At 42.6% G+C, this 20,382-nt stretch overlaps 1 protein-coding gene and 1 long non-coding RNA gene across 2 annotated transcripts; both read right to left on the bottom strand.

The window, feature by feature from the left end:
• Positions 1 to 18: 18 nt before the first annotated feature.
• LOC132768952 (uncharacterized) lies at positions 19 to 6,982 on the bottom strand. The gene is made up of 2 exons (XR_010909175.1): positions 6,104 to 6,982; positions 19 to 5,489 (listed from the first exon to the last, which is right to left on the bottom strand). It is a non-coding gene; the product is annotated as an uncharacterized lncRNA (long non-coding RNA).
• Positions 6,983 to 9,710: 2,728 nt separating this feature from the next.
• Positions 9,711 to 19,968, bottom strand: ARSI (arylsulfatase family member I). Its single transcript, XM_060765446.2, has 2 exons — positions 19,209 to 19,968; positions 9,711 to 12,808 (listed from the first exon to the last, which is right to left on the bottom strand). The coding sequence occupies exons 1-2, from the start codon at positions 19,571 to 19,573 to the stop codon at positions 11,410 to 11,412; spliced, it is 1,764 nt and encodes a 587-aa protein (XP_060621429.2). The 5' UTR covers positions 19,574 to 19,968; the 3' UTR covers positions 9,711 to 11,409.
• Positions 19,969 to 20,382: the final 414 nt, after the last annotated feature.

The raw sequence follows: 20,382 nt of genomic DNA, 5'->3' as shown, positions 1-20,382 counted from the left end.
TCAGAGGGGTTATCTAGATTCATTTTGAAAATTACATTTATTGCCACATATGATTATTCAGATGCAAGATACATTTCAGATTTCAGTCACAGTTATTTTGATATTAGAGGCACAAACAATCACAACTGAAAGGACCAACTAGTTCCCAAATAGATTTAGATATACCTAAACAGGAAGGAGTTTTAAGAACAATTCGTTTTCTCTTATATATTCTTTGTCTTCTATTGTGAAGCTGCAAACAGTTCGGTTATCCTCAGCTCTATTTTGTAGGGGTATGGGGTTAGGAAAAAATATATTTTAATTTTTGAAGAGAGACTATAACTTTGTGTGCTGAAGGTCCCATGTACGGTATCTGAGGATCTATGTCTAAAACCTCAGAGAACTGCTGCCAGTTTGTGTGGTAGATAATTTTGAGCTAGATGGAACAGGGTAAAGCTAGACAGCTTCTTGTCTAGGAAACCAAACCCATTCAGTTTTTAGGAGGATTCAAAAACAATGATGATAGAACCTCTTAGGCACATTTGTTCATCTGAAACTCCATTGTCCTATTCTAATAATCCCTCTATCTGGAAGTTGTTTTATGTGGAGGAATTTACAACATTTGGAGTCAACTCCTGCAGCATGCCAGGGCCGGTTGTATCATTAAACAGAAGAAGGCAGTAGCTACAGGCCCTACTTGAATCAACCACTGGCTAGTTCTCCTAAGGTTTCCAGGAAACTGTGCCCACGATTGGTAGAGAGACCACATGAGTCATGTGATCCACCCTATCCCCTCCCTATACAAACTGACTGTGCAGAAGTCATTAATACTATGTATATGTTTAACTGTTAGAGTGTATGTTTATGTTTGTAACAGTAGCTAAGACTAGAGTTATCTGGTTTGAACCAACAGGGAGCGTTGCCAAGGAAACCAGGCAGGCTAGCTCAGAGAGTGAGAAGTGGGCGGAGCCAAGGAGGAGAAGTTATCTGCGTCTTTGGAAAAGGGGCAGTGTGAGTCTGAGAGAGTTGGAGTCAGTCAATGTGTGAGAGTGGAGGCTTGAAAAGCCTGGGAGAGAGGTGTGTGTGGATAGCTAGAAGTTTTTCAGTCTAGGAGGGCAGAAGGGAGAAACCTAACCAGTTTCTTTAGTTAAAGTAGACTAAAGGAAGCTTGTAAGATCCCTAGTCGAAGAAGGAGTAGAGATCAGATATTTGATCAAGGAAAGATCAAATGAGAAGGCTATTCATATTAGGAAACATTGTTCACCAAAGTGCTTCGCCTCAGTAAGAGGTAATCACGAGCTGTTTCATCTAGAAAAGGACTATATTACTAACCAAGTTATATTCAAAGTTCTATAAGTTATTTAACAGCCTGCAACCATAAGCTTTGTACTCAATAAACTTGTTAACTTTTGTTGAAGACCGTCTCATCTCCATTAATCTGCATCTGTAGAGCCAGATCTCATCAGTGATACCTTAAATACCTCACGTTGGTGGCAGTTACCTTAATTTACAAACAATAATTGGCCTCCTCTATAACAAATTCTTATCAACAATAGAGGCCTGAGATTAATTCTCTCTATAATCATCCACACCTGTAAAACAGGTGCGTGCACCTGTACAATTGGTGGCAGCCCTCTACAAATTGGCTCGAGACTTCTACAATTGGTGACAGTGGGATCTTTAAAGTAAAAAATCCCTATGCCCTGTCTATTGTTGGGTTTGCACCTGTACAATTGGCTAGCATCTGTACACTGACCTATCTCAAAACCATTGCTGCTAGTGTTAGAAGCTGCTAGTTCAATTGGCTTGTGTGTGTAAAGTGGGGAAGGAGCACAATTACAACCTTCACTCAAGCAGCAAAATGTCTTGTCCCAACCCTGCAACACAGCAAATACTTGGAGGAAAATACAGTCAACCTTCCAAATCTGCTGTGGTTTGAGGCCCCAGTGAAAGTTTAAAAGCACAATGAAATTGCTCTTTTTACACAGGTCTTCCAGCATTACTATGACCAACTTCCACTGGAAGCTGACCATATAATTGCATTGGAAGACCTAGAGATATCTAGAGAGTTATCTAGCTCCTCCAGCTTGATTGGGGGAGTGGACAGTACAGGCACTTTGGAGGACCTGTGAATTCATAGACATTCATAGAAATAACATTTTAAATAAAATATGTGAATGATCAATTTTGCAAAAGTCAAAACCACAAATGTGGAGGGGAAACTGCATTATCGTTGGCTAATATGCAATTTCTGTTGTGAATCTGCAGCCAGCTTGTTGGTGCCTCCCACCCAATGTATTTTCAGCTTGAAGTCTGAAGATGTAACATTCTTTTGATTTGGTATGCAAGAGAGTGAAGTTAGACCTCTTCTTAAATTCTTTTCCAATCAACCCTTGTCTATGCCACAGAAGTGCAAGGAAACACCAAATGTTGAAAACCAAACATTTGGGAGATGAATGGAAAATCATCAGATAAACTAGAGGAGGAGTATGGAGCACATTAGTACAAAAGGGAAATCAATCTCTCATACAGCATCATAACATTTAGCAAACAACTGTGCAGTGCCTTGTTATTGTTTTCCTTATGTCCCAAACAACTTCACAATGGGAGGCAAAAGTAGGGAGGATCAAGTGATGTTGAATCCAATGGAAAGGCACAGTGTTGCTGCTGGTGCTAAAAATTCCAGGAAAACAACTGCACAGAATTGCCCAGAACAAGAGGGATTACATTTGCAGCTCATCCTGGATTATTGTTCTGCGGAGTCAAGAAGGGCTGGCTGTTTTACTTTGAAAATCTATATTTTCACAATGCTTTCTTGAACCTAATTGCTTTTTCTCTCTTGCTGTGCTCTTTATGGATTGACATACTGAGCAAAGGGAAATCAACAGCTTTCACAGACGCTTCCCTGAGGCGATTTCATATGCTCTCCAAGTATTCACAGCTTTCCAAGCTTGCTACAGTGATGGCCACGGCAGCAAGTCCAAACTGGGGCTTAGTGGGGACTATCAAATGCAGTGGCCCAGCCAAAGAGAGACAGCTGCAGGAACTCCTGTCATTCTGCTTGTTCCCTTTCATGCCAAAACCATGTTGCTTGATTTGACACTGCTCATTGCCCAGAGCCCACCATGGGACATTTTGCAGCTGGTCTTGCTGACACATTAAAGAGCTCTTACAAATATACATTAGCTCACAGAGAATCAGCAGAACAAGTAAATTGTCTCCTTATATCTTGGCATTTCTCCAGCAAAAATATAACCAGGCAGAAGTTGTTCTGGGAAGACAAAGACAAGGCAAATGTGAGTCAGCCTATGTCATCCCATTGCCATGATTCACAGAAGAGATGGTATGAGATGGGCACTCCTATATGAATGAGTTTGACCTTGAGTCGCAATTAAATCTAATACTTCCAAAGCTCAAGCACTCACAATTTTTATTCCAATTGTGTTTTGTAAATTGGCGTGTTTCCCCCAATTTCACGAAGCTTCCATGCAAAAAAATAGCAATAGAACATAGAACAATTATTAACAAATGGGAACCCACTACATATCATAATTAAAAATGCCTAGAACTATTGTACTAGAATCAAACTTAAAATTCATTATTTCTTTGGGTTTTTTAAGGTTTTCTCTTAAATTGTCAATTTATTAAAATCCTGAAACCTCCAGATGTAACGTATACTGAGATTATCACTCATATTCCTAAGTGGTTCCTGTGTAAGATTTTATGTTATGTGTTATGACAGGAGAAGAAAACAATTGCTTTTGCCATATCACAGTAACACAATAAACACCTGGAAGTATTTCTAAGGAAGTAGACTTACAATGGTATCACAGCATGGCTTTAAAGCAGGTAGCCCCACATTTCTGTCACCTGCAGAATTCTGAGAAATGTAGAGCGGGGCCTTTTGAATTCTCAGCTACAGAGGTCCTCACCTTCCCAAACTACATTTCCCAGAATTTTGCAGGTGGCAGAAATGCAGGGCTGTCCTCTTTAAAACTCTGGTGTGATATGATTAAGGTGCATCTACTCTAGAATTCATAGAGTTTGAATGTACTTTTACTGCCATAGCTCAATGCTATAGGATCCTGAGATTTGTAGTTTGGTGAGGCACAAGCACTCTCTGGTAGAGGCTTGTATTATTATTAGTGTTCATACGATATATTATAATTATTAGAATAGCACAATATTAGTATTATATATTACTATATTGTACTATACAACTGTTCCGCAATATTATTAGTAATATTACACGCAATATATAATATACCATTATTGTCATATTATTATTATTATATTACATTATAATATTATCAATATTATACATATATATGTGTGTGTGTGTATTGCTAGCACAGCACAATATTAGGGGCTCCCAACTGATGACCCAGGAGACATGGTGGAACTGCCTTCCTGGCTCCCTTCTTCACTCTGTTTCATGTCTAACATTTCTAGATCTTTGAATTCTACACCCTTGGTGATGGTTACAAAAGAAACCAAACTACACAGACATTTCAAGGTTCACAACATAATTTGTATTATGCTCCTGGCAGTGACACTGGGAAAACTAAGGCCAAGAAGCCAACAAATGGCAAATATCATTATCTGATAAGGGAGGAATGTGTTTATACTTACTTAATACAAATAAGGGAAATGGCTGTTTATTTTTATCCCTTACTAAATCTAGCTACAGCTGCAGGTGTAGTCACTAAAAGTACGGTTTAAATGGGTTTCTAATTTTGAATTTGTTTTAATGTTTTTAACTGGGATTTTTTAGTACTGTCTATATTTAATCCTGTTTTAATGTTTGTATATTTTAAATTGTTATGATGATGCTTTTATGTTATGCTGCTTTAAGTCCTCTTCGGGGGAGATAAAGGGGGTATAAATAAGTATAATATTGGTGGTGATGGTGGTGATGGTGATGATTGGATGAGATCTCCTTGGGAAGGTGAAACCAGTCACTGCTGAAATTTTCTTTTAAATCCAGAGGACCTTTTGATGAGAGAATATGGGGCTTATCACTGCCGCACAGCCAAGAGCTGGATTCTATCGACCAGGTTTCATGTCTTTTCCCAATTTTGAAATCCTTCAGGGCAGCCTAAGGAAATTTATCTGCATGAAAATCCAATATACAACACCCTGTAGCTCAGTCAGCCTTAATGTTTAGTAAGCATGTTTTGACTTGCAGTCCAAATTCATTTGAGCTGGGGGCGGGGATGATGGAGAGAAGAATCAATCAGATTTTAAGACCCAGAGGGCCCCAATATGCCAGAACAGGGGGATTATATAATAGAAAACAACAAATGGAGGTTGAATTTCATGACAGTAATATTATGAAGAGGCAGTTCATTGCTTACTTGATGTCATCACAGGAAAAGGTGAGATGGGACAGAAGAACATCAGCTTGTGCTTCCAATTGAAAGAAAGGGGGACACTACCTCATCTCCTGGGCCGGTTGTGTGGCTTGATGTCATCTGAGTTTTAATCTGCAGCACTCAAATCACCTAAACCTTCAAAAGTATGAGATTTCAACTCCAAAGATGTAAAAATAGAGGAGATGCCATTCAGCGTGAAGGATCAAGCTTGGGCAGGCTGGACAAATCCATAAGCATCCACTTACCAAATAGCTATAGAGCAGTATGTTGCAATAGAGCAGTGGTTCTCAACCTGTGGTCCCCAGGTGTTTTGGCCTACAACTCCCAGAAATCCCAGCCAGTTTACCAGCTTTTGGGGTTTGGGTTGGGGTTGAAGGCTAAAACATCTGGGGACCCACAGGCTGATAACCACCACAATAGATACTACTTCATTGTTTCAGTTTCCTTGATTTTTTTTTCATTGGATGGACATTCCCATCTTGGAAACATTATTTTTCTGGATTACAACTTTCAGAATCCTGCAGTTAATATATGTGTTGTGAAGATTATTAGGATTTGGCCACAGCATCCTAAGGGAAATCACCACCTAACAGTGATATTAATTTCTTCTCCTTCTGAATCAGAATTATTGATAGGTTTTACATTTATTTAGAACACCTCAGAATAGTGAAAGTGGAACCTTACTTCTTTAGCTATTTCAAGGGGAAAGCCACCAGTTGCTGCATCACACTTCTTTTATTATTCCTCACCTCTTTCCCATTTGCGATGTCCCCTTCCTGCAGGCCCAAAGAAATGGGAAGCCATTGCTGTGGTAAAAACAGAAGTAACACTGCAAATCCATGTTTTGTGTAAAAACACACACAGATCTCAAAAGTACCACCAAAAGGTACACAGTATAAGAGTTGCCAACTGTCACAACTTCTAGTGACAGATTTTAAACGAATGTTATTTCATTTTTTTTTTCAAAAGAAAGAAAGAAAAAGACCCTCACACAGCTCATCCAAGTGCTGACAAGTCTTAACAGGGCTCATTTTCCAGTGACAAAAATAACTTTTTTTTTTCAAAATTCACAGAAGGGCTCTCGCCTACACACAATGCACCAAGTAAAACCTGGGGGAGAAAATATAAAATGCATTTTGTAAATGTAAATGCATATCATAGTCTTTAAAGACATTTACCCTCTTTCTTTATGGTAAATCCCCATCTGGGGTACCAATACAGAGATGACCACTTTGAAAGGGCTTGAAATTGAAGGAAAGCGAGCTGAGTGGAGGAGGCGGCCATTCGCACATTGCCAAAACGTTCCCAATGACTTCCTTCAGATAACAGATGTCACCTCCTTGCTATAAAAACTGAGTGATACTCAGTGGGAAATTAAGAAAGCAAGCAAGTTGATTCAGCATCGTGTGACAGTTCAGTCACTTATGCAGCTGCCCTCTGCATATGTTAACAGACCTGTATTTCACAGTACACCTAAAAGATGCTTAAGCTGAAACCCCAAATGCCACTTTTGTCTCCTGTGCCTGGGGCCTGTAGACAACCCTCTGTCTACTACCAGTACACAGGAAAACAGTCCTCCAAACAATGGTTGTAATCAGGCCCGTAGCCAGGATCTCGTTTTTTGGGGGGGGGGGGCTGAATTTTTTTCAGGGGGGGTTTCGGGGGGTTGAGTTTCAGGGGGGGGGGCTGAGTCTGAGTGAAAGAGGGTCTAGCCTAGCAAATCTTTTGTATCATTACCCCAATACCCCCATGCATATGGGATATATTGAGTATGGTGATCAGATCATGATATGAATAAACATAACAGTTTAAATAATGCACCAGTAAGGCCTTTTCACGAACCACCATGAGAATTCGGGGGGGGGGGGGGCTGAAGCCCCTTTGGTGTGCCAGGTTCCATATGGTAGATAGCTTTCATTAAACTACTCTAAGGGCCCTTCCACACAGGCCTATATCCCAGAATATCAAGGCGGAACATCCCACATTATCTGGGTGTGGAGTCAGATAACCCAGTTCAAAGCAGATATTGTGAAATTTTCTGCCTTGATATTCTGGGTTGTAGGGCTGTGTGGAAGGCCCTTAAAGAGTCAATTCTGCATTTTAAAATGATAAAGTTAGGCTCTGAATATAAACTCTGTCTGTGAGTGTATATATATCAAAAATAGCAAATCACTGAAATCAATTATTCAGATTAACACTATACAGCTTGCACTATAAATAGCAACACAGGAGAAGGTCTATAGGACACAAAGCATGTATTGACAGAGATGATGGTCCAATGTCTCATTTGATTCTTAATTTAAACAGAAGCTGGATGCATTTAGACTAGCAGATTTCATCAATGGCCTATGTTGTTGTTTGTTGATTCATGCTTATATGTTTTATTTAACTGTATTAATTGTTTTCCTTTTATGTTCTGTTTTGAAGCACAATGACGGGATACAATAAGGTTGTTATTATTATTATTATTATGTAAATCATATATTTCTTAAACAAAAGACAATGTTATACAAATTTGTTACAAATTAAAATTGCCTCTGATGAAGACTACGAAGTCAAAACACATCTGTCTTCTGTTTAAATCAGGGAGCCTCAAACTTTTTAAGAGAGCCGGTTCATGATTCCTCAGACTGTTGGGGGACTGAACAATAGTTTGAGGGGAAAAAAACATTAACAAATCCATATGCACACTGCACATATCTTACTTTTAGTGTAAAAAAAATGAAAGAACAATACAATATTTAAAATGAAGAACAATTTTAACCAACATAAACTTACCAGTATTTCAGTGGAAAGCGTGAGCCTGCTTTTGGCTGATGAAATAGTCAAGTTAATTAAAGTTCTTGTTGTTGTGTGCCTTCAAGTTGTTTCAGACTTAGGGCAACACTAAGTTTAAATTAAGGGTGGAGGCCCAGTCAATGAACTTGGAGGGCTGCATTCAGCCTGCGGGCCTTAGTTTGCAGACCCCTGGCTTAAATGAAGAATCAGCTAAGAAGTTAGACCATCTATGCATGTCCTACGAACTTTTTCCATATTGCTATTTATTGTGAGGACTATGTAATTTGAATAACTGATTTTAGTGATTTATTGTATAAATTATATATTTCTGCACACACATATTGTATATTCATATCCAAATTTTTTGTTTACCTTTTACCAGTTCAGTAAATTAGGACTTCTCTCTTACTTTAGTCCTGTGTTGAAAATGTAGCTGAGAGAAAATGGATGCCCATTAGGCAGATGTTTCCTCACATGATCAGTGGGGTATCACCAGCCTTGGGATAAGAGCCTGTGTCCGCCTTTTCCTCACATGATGCATTCTGAAGTCACTCTGTTTTAATGTGGAACATGATATTTAAGCCATCTTTGCTCAAGTGCTATAGTGCAGTGCTAGAACTGTTTCTGAAGTCCCAGATTCAAGCTCTTTTTAAAAGTTTAACCCTATAATCACACTTTAACTGCCAGGTTAAAGTGTGATTATAGGATTATAGGATTTCCTAATTAGGAATGGGACAATTCCTAATTATGAAATCAAAAAAACCTTTCCTTTTAGAATTCCATGGGATGGAAGTTAAAATGGAATCATACCATTATAGTGTGGTATGAAAGGGGCATAGGGTTCCAAGCAGGTCTAGACAAAAACCGAACCCTTGGAAGAGATTCTGCCAATGAGTGTAAACAACAGTACTGGGCTAGTTGTAACAATAGTCAGATTTGGTGTGAAACAACATGCTATAGTCTAACAATCTTGTTGTTTTTACCAAGAGTAGGCAGCTTTGGCAGCTCTGGGAGCCAATGTTCATTCCTGTAGACTACGCCTTTGCTTAAAATGGGTTTTTCTGTGTTTCCTCCACCAGGCCAGAGAGTTCATTTCCACTTCTACAAACTCTAAAAAAGGCCTAAAGACTTGCAATTGCTTTAAACAATTGCTTCTGGTAGCTGCAAATCTTCATATTGGGAGGAAAGGAAGTTTCTTCTTTAGAGAACCCAAGACTACAAAGCACCACATGTAAGCTCACATTGCCTAGCCCTGGTTTACATACTTGTCAATTGTAGGAAAAAACAGAATGCCTGAAACAGAATGCCTCTAGAACATGGCCATACAGCCCGAAAAAAAATCTACAACCCAGAATGCCTGGTTTTTCTAAGGTTTGTAGATTCCTATTCAAATGGTTACAGACTCTTTGAATGGGAAAATGTTGCCACTTATGAAATGTGAGATCATCAGAACTGTTTTGCTGGACCAGACTGCTGGCTCTTCTTATACATAACATCTCCCATGGCACCAGTCCGATGTTTCTGCACACAGCCCATGTTGGTTATTCCATATTTTTCAGTTAATATTTGACACTCTGCTTTTGAATATGGTTTTATTTTGCTGTCATGACTAATGGCTATTAGTAGACTCATCCACTTGCATTTACCTAATCTCCTTCCAAAGCTAGTACTACTAAGCTAGTAGTCATCACCACCTTTGTAGCAATTAATTCCACAAATTAATTATGCACTGCATGAACAAATCCTGGAAGCAACTGCTGCCAGAGTGTAACAACAGTAGGATTCTGATTAACTGTTTCTGGCCTAATCATATGTATGCACCATTCCCATGTTCTGTTGTCAAACATAAACTCTTGTATGGAAGCATCATGTGCTAACTCTCCTATATCCTAAACTGAAATATAAGCACATAAGAGATACCTATAGCCTTCCTGAGATTACAAAATAGCACCCATATGGTGGAGGAAGCTTCATAACAGCAGCAGCTTCTTTTCATGTCCGATGTGAGTCATTGTGCGTATGTCAGTGGCTAAGTAAATAGATGGGCAATCATTTCTCTCTGCATTTCCGTAACAGCTGGCAACTCCCATGTCAGTGAGGTGCTGAATTCACACTGGGATTTAGTCTGAACTTTAAAGATGTCCAAGGGGCTGAACTTATTTTGAGGACAGGCTACAGCTATTTGGATAGTTCTGTCAAGTTTAGACTAAAATGCTGAGTGGATACACCACTAGTTACGTACATGGAATCCACCAGCCCTATACCGCTACAGGTACATGGACAGCTATGTAAACATTGCTCAGTTTTCAAGATTTGCCTGTTCATGTAGACCATGTAATACTTGTGGACCTTTTACTCATGCCCACATTCACAAGTTGTTTGGCATTATACGTATTTAGGATGAAATGTTCACACTGTTCAAGATCAGTATTCTATTTCAGATAAAAATAACCATCCCAAGTCTTCTGCACCACCACCCACATGCAATGAAGTTACCTGGAGGGGGAGGCTGCAGCCTTAAGGGAAAGCAGAACCCACAGACATTTTCTCCAGAGCAAAAAAAAAGTTACATAAATGAAGGCTTATTTGTGGTCAGCAAACAAAGCAACTCCTCTTCCTCAGAAGTTGTGCCTGAATACCTTTAGCACTTGGAGTGTGATTGGTTTGATCTTTGAAGACAAGCTATTCCATATAAGTGCTTTCCCCTTAGCTCCTGAATTGCCTGAAAAGGACACCTTCTCTGCATTGTATCTCATCTTAACATGCAAGGGTGCATTGATCACCCTGCCAAGTGGTTACATGTTGCAATGAAGAATCAATAGGAAGGTGCTGTCCCTACAACTGGTCAAGCACTCATAAGTAAGAAATAATAGGTACTGCATAGTTTCCCAACATAGATGTGTGCCAAAGGATGGGAACAAAAGTGGGATGAAAAAGAATTGGAATAAAGTTGGTTCTGTCCAACTGATATCCCACTCAACTAAGCACCGAATGTTAATGGAGATGGGTAGAATGAGACTAGCCTATTCTGTCTGTGTTCCTTTCCCTCCCTACTTGCACATCATTTATATGCAGGAGGTCCCAGGTTCAATCCTTGGTATTTTGAGGTAGGGTAGAATAGTTTCCTGCCAGGCGTTGTCAGCAGTCCTGGGATAGATAGTTCAAAGGTCCAACTCAGTATCAGGCAGCTGCCTATGTTCATATAATACTGAGTGGCTATGATAAGCTGCACCTCTTTAAGGCTGCGTTTGGCAACACACATACACACACACACAAGTTAGATGCGGTTTGACATCATCCGGGTGTTCAGTTTCCGGAAGAAAGAGCGCAGCTTGCAGATCTTGCACTTCTTCTTCCGCTTCTTGTTTTTCACTTTCCCATGCCCTGGCTCCCACACATCTTCTTCACCCGTTGCCCAAGGTCCCCAGGCACCACCGTTGAAGTCTGGATGAGCGCGAGGATTTTCTGCTGGATACCTGACAGGGATAGCTGTCTGGTTGTAGTGAACCAGTCTGAGGAGGAGAGCCCGGACAACATCAGGACGCTGCTCTGAAAGATCATAGCGCTCATAGGGATCAGCAGTAATGTTGAAAAGCCAGACAGACTTCCGTATGCCACCTGTCATGCGCTCCAGGTTCCACCAGCTCCCAGGGAAGGTGGCTAGAGTCTGTGGTGGGATCCAGTCGCTGTAACCTGGGTCTCCAGTCAAGAGCTTCCAGTCCCCTACCCGTACAGAGGCTTGAACTGCTGTGTTCCAGATGCCAAACCCACTTTCTAAGGACCCATATTTGGCATGGTTATAAAGGGGATCAATGTTATGCAGGATTTCAGTCCGTGGAGATTCTTTTCCCTCACTGATGGCTGGCCACACATTGTAACCATCCAAATTATCTGCTTCAGACACATTGCCCCGAGCCAGGGTCACTAGAGTTGGGTACCAGTCTGTTATGTGAATAAGTGCCCTGCTAATTCTCCGTTTGTGTTTAATCAGTGGGCTATGGACAAACCCAATGCCACGGACTCCTCCTTCCCAGTAGGTCCCTTTGCGGCCTCGCAGAGGCCAGTTGCTTCCCCCAGAGAAGGTTTGCCCACCATTGTCTGTGGAGAAGACAATCACACTGTTGTCATAGTACCCATATTTCTTCAGTGCCCAAGTGATGTTCTTCACAGCTTCATCCATGCACGTGACCATGGCTGCATATTTGCGTCGTGCCACGTTGCCCATGGAACGATAGCGATAGATGTACTCTTTTGGGGACTGTAATGGGGTATGTACAGCTTGGAATGCTATATAGATAAATATGGGTTCCTTGGGGTTGTGGGTGGCCAGAATTTTGTTGACGCGCTGAGCATAAAGGAAGGTGGAATATTTGCCACTCTGTTCCCAGGCCACATTTTCACCATCATGAAGATCATAGCCACATACTCCAGGCCCGTCACAGTTATCATAGGTATAATAATCCACATTTCCAGTCAATGAGCCCAAGAAGGTGTCAAACCCCCTGCGGGTCGGCAGGCATTCTTTTCGATAGAAACCTAAGTGCCACTTCCCTACCATGTGTGTAGAGTAGCCAGCTTCCTGTAGCTTCTGGGGAAGCGTGACTTGGTTCAAGGGCAGGCAATTTGGCTGCTGAGGACGGATGATAGAGTGTTGAAGGCCTGTATGGATTTGGTACCTAGTAAGAGAAGAAGGAAGGCAGAAAGAGCATCATGAGTTGCAATAACTTACAGATGATAATTTAGCATGATTTTAGAAGAAGTGCTCCCACAAGTGGTGAAATAATAACACCACAAGTAACAACAATAATGAATTTAGATGTCACCTTTTTCCAGTGCTGTGACTCTAATGTACTTACAGAAATTGAAATAGATTCAGTTGAGAGCTATGTGTATTTCTCAAGAGTATATTATTTTCCTCATCTTTTTATCTTCAGTCCTGCCGGCACAAGGGTTTAACCCACTGCGCCACCAGGGGCTCCAGTTTTGTCAGCTAGAGATAGGCGAAGTCACAGGTACCAAACCCTTGGTTAAGAGCAACATATAATGAAAGACATATGTGTGTTCATTTTTCAGCTGCACCACAAGTCCACAGTACATACTAGACAGGCATGCTTTCCTACTTTCCCTTTGCTCCATATCCTTCCCTCAACTCCAGCTGCCTTCATCTTTATCTCCCTTTGAGAAAATTTAGTAATGTGTTGGGATACTTTAGCTTAGATGTGAAGCATTTGGTTACCTTCCCTGAGCCAGTAATTGTAAAAGCAACTGGAAAAATGATAGAACAAGCAGGAAAGGAATAAATTTTGGCAATCTGGTGTGTTTTACACAGAAAAAAAGAACAAACCATTAACTCCTCTTTAATATGTCTCAGTGAGAGGCATCATTCTAACTGTTTCTGGAAATCAATGGTGATCTCTCAAAAGGATGATAATGTTATTTCTACCATAAAATATTTACACTGGTATTATATCAATTTCCAGTATTTATTTATTAAAATATTTATATCCTACCCTGTATCACAAGATCTCAGTTTCATAAATATAGATAAAAATTTAGATGTCTCCTGGGCAACTGTTCAAGATCATCCTTAAAGGTCACATCATTAGGAAGAGCAGTTCCTAATTTCAGATCATGTAATGTTTCCTTTTCAGGTTCAAAAAAAAATGTTTCCAGCATGGCAATTTTTTTAAAAGCCAGATATTGGTTTTCTAAGAGGTTGGGTTCAGGCTGCAAGGCAGGCAGAGCTGCACTCCTAACCCAATAAAGCACACAAGGAGGACACTATAGGGCTACTTCTGGCCATTTACTGATGGTTGGGCAGCAGCTTCCAGAGACATTATTTCTTACATGAAAGTCTCCAGAATGACTTAGAGGAGAATTCTATGATTCTATAGAAAACAGCAGGACCCATCTGGCTAGGGAATCTAGCTAGGGACGTTTCAGAAGTGTTACTTTGAAAAGGTTCACAAGCCTTCTTACTAGAAACCTTTTAATCACTTTCCATAAGGAATCAAGGTAGGGTGGGGGACATTCTGTCCAGAAGTTGGTTCTGGGGGTAAGACTGGATAGATTCTAAGGTTGCCTTTGTCTGCGTCTGCCTCCTTCACTCCCTTTCTCCTTCCTATAGGGCAGTGGTTGCCAACCTTTTTTTGACCAGGGACCACTTGACCAGGGACCATTTTCCAAAAAAGATCGGAATCAGTTTTTGGTCAACTTTACATTCACTTTGGTTATTTGGGGTAGTGAATCAGAAAACTGCATTGGAAAGACAACATCAGATCTAGTTTCTGATACAGAACATATGCTATCCTGTAGTTGCCATCTGCTTGCCCAAAGAAAACCATATTTCATAAGCCTCAACACTATAAGAGGATTTTGTGAGACCAGTCGCTTTCATTGCAACAGTGTAGTAATGGTGAGGCCGTGGACTATATTTTAGTTCTTGTGGGCCACTGATGGTCCACGGACTACAGGTTGGGAACCACTGCAGTGGGGCAACAGGCAGATATAGACAACCATATGATTGATTTAAGTCTTGTTTTCTTTTGTTTTAGTCTATTGCTTTACTTTAGGATCTTTCCCAAAACAAGCTGGTTCTTTTTGTGCTCTGTTGTGAGGGAAATTGGGGGGGGGGGGGGATCCAAATGCACAAAGGTCACATGGGATACAGAATCATGCGATTATTAGAGTGATGGACTATGATTTGCAAGTTCAAGTCCTTCTAATATCATGAAATGGGATCCAGTTAATCTCTCACAATGTTAGCTAACTCATGGGGTTATTATGAAGATAAAGTAGAGAGGGGAAACATGTCCTCACTTCACAAATAAAATTTAAAGGAAATAAAAAGGACTACATGTGTTTCATGGGTTCAGTTGTGGTGCTCATCCAGCAGAACCTGTTATCTGCTCAGAAGCAAGACCCCAAAGTTAAGTTGGAAATTGTCATTGTGCTCATCATACACCTTCAAGTCAACTCAGACTCATGTAACTCTGTCATTGGGTTTTGTTGGCAAGATTTGCTTAGTGGGAGGTGGTCATTGCCTTCTTTGAGGTTGAGAGATTGTGATTTGCCCAAGACCATCCAATGAGTTTTCTTGGCCAAGAGGAGTTTGAACCCTGGTATCCCAGAGTCCTAGCCCAACACTTAAACCACTATGCTATGTTTTGCACACCTAATAAACATGCTTATCTTGTTGAAAAGCACCGTGTTGTTCATTCTAGAGGATTTAATATCAGGTAAAACAAAAAACAAACAAACGCACACATAGACACACACACAAAAGACCACCAGGTTCATTAAAGTCTAAATTAACCTATCATCTGAAATCCATTAAAAGAGCTCTAATTCCTTAAAAGTGTTTGCTATCAAAAATATAATTACTATACAAATCTTATACATTTTTAAAACGTCATGCACACTTTCACTGTTCTCTTTATAGTCTTCTATGTGAACTATGAATTCCTATGGAATACCGATGTAACAATATGTGTGGGACGGGGCCATGTTATTTCTGCATCACCACCAAATACTCTTTCTCTCTATACACACACACACACACATACATATCAGTCGGAAATGACTGAATGAATGAACAACAACAAATATTCCATTTCCCAAGATTATGCATTCAGCCCAAAAGAAAGAGAGAGAAAATGTATGAAGTGGAATTTATGCATACAGCCCCAGAGGTCGACTTCATAAGGTTCAATGGGATTTACTTCTAGATAAGGATGTACAGCAGTCAATGCTTTTCCCCTCCCCCACATCCCCTCCCTTTCCCTCTACACCACACTGAAGGTAAAAGTAAAGGTTTCTCCTTGACAGTAAGTCTAGTATGGAGTGGCATTACCTTCCTGCTGACACGGTACCTAATTGATCTACTCACATTTGAATGTTTTTGAACTGCTAAGTTGGCAGAAACTGGGGCTAACAACAGGAGTTAACCCTGCTCCCCAGATTCAAACCGCCAACCTTTCAGTTAGCAAGTTCAGCAGCTCAGCGGTTTAACCCACTGCACCACCGGGGGCTTTTCACTAAAAATAACCTCACTACCCTCACTACCTCCACCTTCTTTATTCCCCTTACTATTTTTGTGTGAAAAAAATTGAAAATATTCAATAAAAACATTTTTAAGGAGTATGCAGCAGTGGTGACTTCCATGTCAGTCTGGCAGTGAATCTGATCTGAGATTTAAGGGAATTATCCAAAATGTTGAATCCTTTGCCCCAAATTAGGTGCCGCCTCTTGGATAATTCATTCAAAATCTACAGTAATATGCAGTGTGGACCACCACTGCCATCAGTCAAAAGCAGGCAGATTGCATTGGACTGCTTGTCTTGTACATCGCCTCGAGAAGAGGTGAGTATCAAATAAAATTATTGCTATTATTATTACCCACTGGGAACCATATTGCCACTGAATTTGCCACCCTCACAGTTGCCTCCCAAATTCGACAACTATAGGATGAGCTCCCTCTGGTATGGGGCGACAAGCCTAGAGGAATACAGAAAGAAAACAAGGGCAGAACACACAGGAGAAAACAGGAAAATAAAAACGAGGCTTTGCTCGGGAGAGGAATCAAGCTGAAACACTTTTTTGGAACTGGGAAGAAATGCAGACTTGGGTTGCATCAATAATACTCCTTCAGCAAGGAAATATAATAGGCACCACTAAAATAGCCTTGAGGGCTACATATTGCCCATCCACTGATGTATAAGTTTCTTGTTGGGGTTACCTAAAAGAAGACTTTATGCTCTTTCCAGACTTGTTGCCTACGTGGACAATGTGTTCAACTTGCCAATTATTCACTCAAGTGATATTAAGTAATCTTATTGTACGTAGTCTGTGTTGTCTGCACAGTCACGCTCGCCAGATGCAGAAAGGATTTCCTGCTTTCCCGGGATTGCTGACTGTCCAACCTTCTGGAAACAGAACCACATGTAAGAAGTGCACAAGCCTACTTTCTAGGATAAAATCCCTATGACTCACACAGTAAGTCTGTTCTGTTCACTCTCAGCAAGACTGGGCACATCATCTATTCTCCAGTCCTGAAAGTCCTTTGCTTTTTAAGGAAAGGCCACCCTTGGCTCTGAAAGCCAGGAGTTTCCTGCTCTCCTTGGCCTGGAGTATATATTCTGGGAAGAGCATTGTGTTACTTCATTCTTTTTTTTTCCTCCTGTGACTGGAAAGTGCTTGGATGACGAAATTTGGGAGGTTCCTTTACTTTTTGGCTCTTTGGCCCCTGGGAATTTGGCGTTTCATTATGTCTTAAGGAAATTGGTCATGGCAGAAATTCAACACAAACTATTTTATTATGATACAAGAAGTTTTAGGATTGAGCTGCATGGCTGTGCTTGGCAGCATAACTGCATGAGTGAACAAAGGAAGGTAGGATACGGGAAGGCATATGTGATGTGCGGTTTAGAAAAGGCATCTGTGATGTGCTTATAGAGAAGGGTGTGTGTGACCTTTGGCAAGTCACAAACTCTCAATCCCAGGCAATGATTGATGAAGGCAATGGCAAACCTCTTTGGAATTGATCTTGCTAAGGAAGCCACGTGATAAGGTCTACTATAGGTAGGAAAAGACTCGCAGGCACACAATGGCAACAAATATTTGAAATTCTCCACCAGAGTGCTTCTCTGGCAATTCCAATCAATCTACACATCCTAGGGTCCCAGGGATAATGGGATGGTAGCCCTATCACTATGCAGTATAACTGGACCTTGGGATTCCTAGTCCAAAACAAGTCACAACACCTGGGTGGCTGGATTGAGGCCTGTAGGAGATTTAAGCACTTTAAAGAATTTGGTGCCCCCATATATATCTACTGTTCATATTGATGTATAAACTAGTGGTGTGGGTAAGTCAAAGGCTAGCTTTGGGGCCAAATTATTGACTTTTATATAATCCTTGGATTAGGGATCATTTTGTGGAGGGAGGGGTGGAGTTGCCATTTCCCTATTTGAACAGCGTAAGGGTGTGTGCTCCTTTTGGGATCTCCCAGGATGGACTGCACTCTTGCCTTGCAACCCTTTACTCTTCCTTTTTTGAGAAAAGCTAAGGTACAGTACTTGCCCCCCCCCCCGCCGCCCCCGTGGTGTAGCGGGCTAAACTGCTGAGCTACTGAACTTGCTGACCCAAAGGTTGGTGGTTTGAATCTGGAGAGCAGGGTGAGTGCCCACTGTTAGCCCCAGCTTTTGCCAACTTAGCCGTTTGAAAACATACAAATGTGAATAGATCAATAGGTACCACTTCAGTGGGAAAGTAACAGTGCTCCGTGCAATCATGCTGGCCACATGACCCTGGAGGTGTCAACAGACAACACCAGCTCTTTGGCTTAGAAATGGAGATGAGCACCACATCCCAGAGTCAGACATGACTAGACTTCATGTCAGGGGAAACCTTTCTCTTTATTTAAGGTACGGTACTCACACTGAGTACTGTACCTGAAAGTACTGTACCTGAAAGCAGATCCAGGCTTTGGGGGTTGGTTTTGGGGGACTGCAATTCCTTGAGGTATTCATGAGCAGAGAGGGTAATTGAAGATATAAACCAAAAGAAACTGCCAAATAAAGTTCCCTTTTCGGAAATTAAAACTTACAGTAAAATGGAAAACGGTGTTTATTCTCCTTTCCTCCTTCCTCATTCATATTTGAAAACTTTCCCCTGACTTTTCCTAGTTGCCAAGTCCTTGATGGTGAGAGGAGCCCCTTTTTGTGGAACTTGGTTGGCAGTTTTGCACCCTATGGTCCCGGGTAAACCTGGGGGTGGGCATGGTCTGTCTGTGGTGCCTCTCCCCCCCCCCCCCCCCAATTCCCTTCCCTTCCCTTGATGCCTTCACCTAGCAGGTCCTTCTTTGGCTTCAGGGTCCCTCCTGCCTAGTTTGAGAAGGGTTCTCCCCGCTTCAGGCGCTCGCTCTTGGAAGGAGCAGGTGGATCCTGTGAGAGCCCGTTGGGCGCCCCATTGTGATGCCCTGGGAGACCTCTCTCCCTCCCATTCTCCCCCTCTCCCTCCCTCCCTCCCTCCCTCCCGATCCCAGACCCAGGCGCCCAGGGCCCGGCTCCTGCTGACCTGCCGGTGATGAGCTGGCTCCTGGAGGGGGTGCAGATGGGCTGGATGTAGTAGTTCTCCAGCTTGACCCCTTCGCCCGCCAGCCGGTCCAGCGTGGGCGTCTGGATGTCGGAGCCGTGGTAGCCCACGTCGTGGAAGCCCTGGTCGTCGGTCAGGATGAAGACCAGGTGGGGCGGGCGGGAGGGGCGGGCAGGAGGAGGGGGCCTCGGCGGGGCCCAGGGCCAGGACGAGGCCGAGCGGGGGGGCAGGGCCTTCTCCCCGCCGGCCTCCAGGGAGGCGCCGCCGGGCTTGACCCAGTCCCAGGACAGGTAGCCCAGGCTGAGCAGGCTGAGCAGGGAGGCGCCGGTGAGGGCCGACACCGCCATGCTGGAGCCCGGGGGCCCCGCGCGGGCATCGAAGGGCAAGGCGGGCCAAGGCAAGGCAGGGCAGGGCGGGCAGAAGGGGCAGGGCACGGCTTCTCTTCTCCTGCTTCCTTGCCCGCCTGCCCGCCCGCCTGCCTGCCTGCCTTCCTCCGGGAAGGAACTTTCAGGGCGCCGCGCCCGCCCAGAAGCCGGGACAGAAGGGAGGGAAGGAAGGAAGAGTGCCCCGCCTGCCTTCCCAGCCGAGGAGGAGAAGCCCCCGAGGAACCCACGGATGGCCTGTCAGGAGGCGGAAGAGAGGGCTTGGAAATCGCCCCCCAGGAGAGCCAGATCGGGCGCCCCTCTCCGCCAGCACTTGCGCTTCCCGCCCCAGATCTCGAAAAGTTTTCCCCAGCCCCTGCTTGCTTTCCCAACTTATACCCGCCCGGCGTTGGCCGTCCCTCCCCCCTCCCTCCCCCCTCCCTCCCCCCTCCCACGGTTCGTGGCCAATTGCGAAGGCAAGCCCTGGTCCCGCCGGGTTCATGGGGAGCCCGAAGAACACCTCCCCACCAGCACACACACACACACACACACACACACAGGCAGCCCTCCCTCCTTCCCTTCTCCTTCTCCAGCCCAGGGAAGCGCAGGAGGTTTTATTTATTTATTTATTTATTTATTTGATGCATTTGTTAACCGCCATTCTCAGCCCTTTAGGGCGACTCATGGCGGTGTACAACACATATAAAAGGCAATTTACAAAAAGGCAATTACAAACAACATATTAGCAATACAACAATTACAAAGTTACACTAAATAATCCGCTTCGTCTCATA

The sequence above is a fragment of the Anolis sagrei genome, chromosome 2 (assembly GCF_037176765.1).
Source record: "Anolis sagrei isolate rAnoSag1 chromosome 2, rAnoSag1.mat, whole genome shotgun sequence".
NCBI lineage: Eukaryota > Metazoa > Chordata > Lepidosauria > Squamata > Dactyloidae > Anolis > Anolis sagrei.
This window is presented reverse-complemented; position numbering and strand designations above follow the sequence as displayed.

Excerpts from the sequence above, each read along its gene's own strand:
- ARSI (XM_060765446.2), bottom strand. The coding sequence starts at position 19,573 with ATGGCGGTGTCGGCCCTCACCGGCGCCTCCCTGCTCAGCCTGCTCAGC. Across the intron at positions 12,809-19,208 it reads AGCCAGCTCATCACCGGCAG|GTACCAAATCCATACAGGCC; the intron begins GTCAGCAGGAGC and ends TTCTCTTACTAG.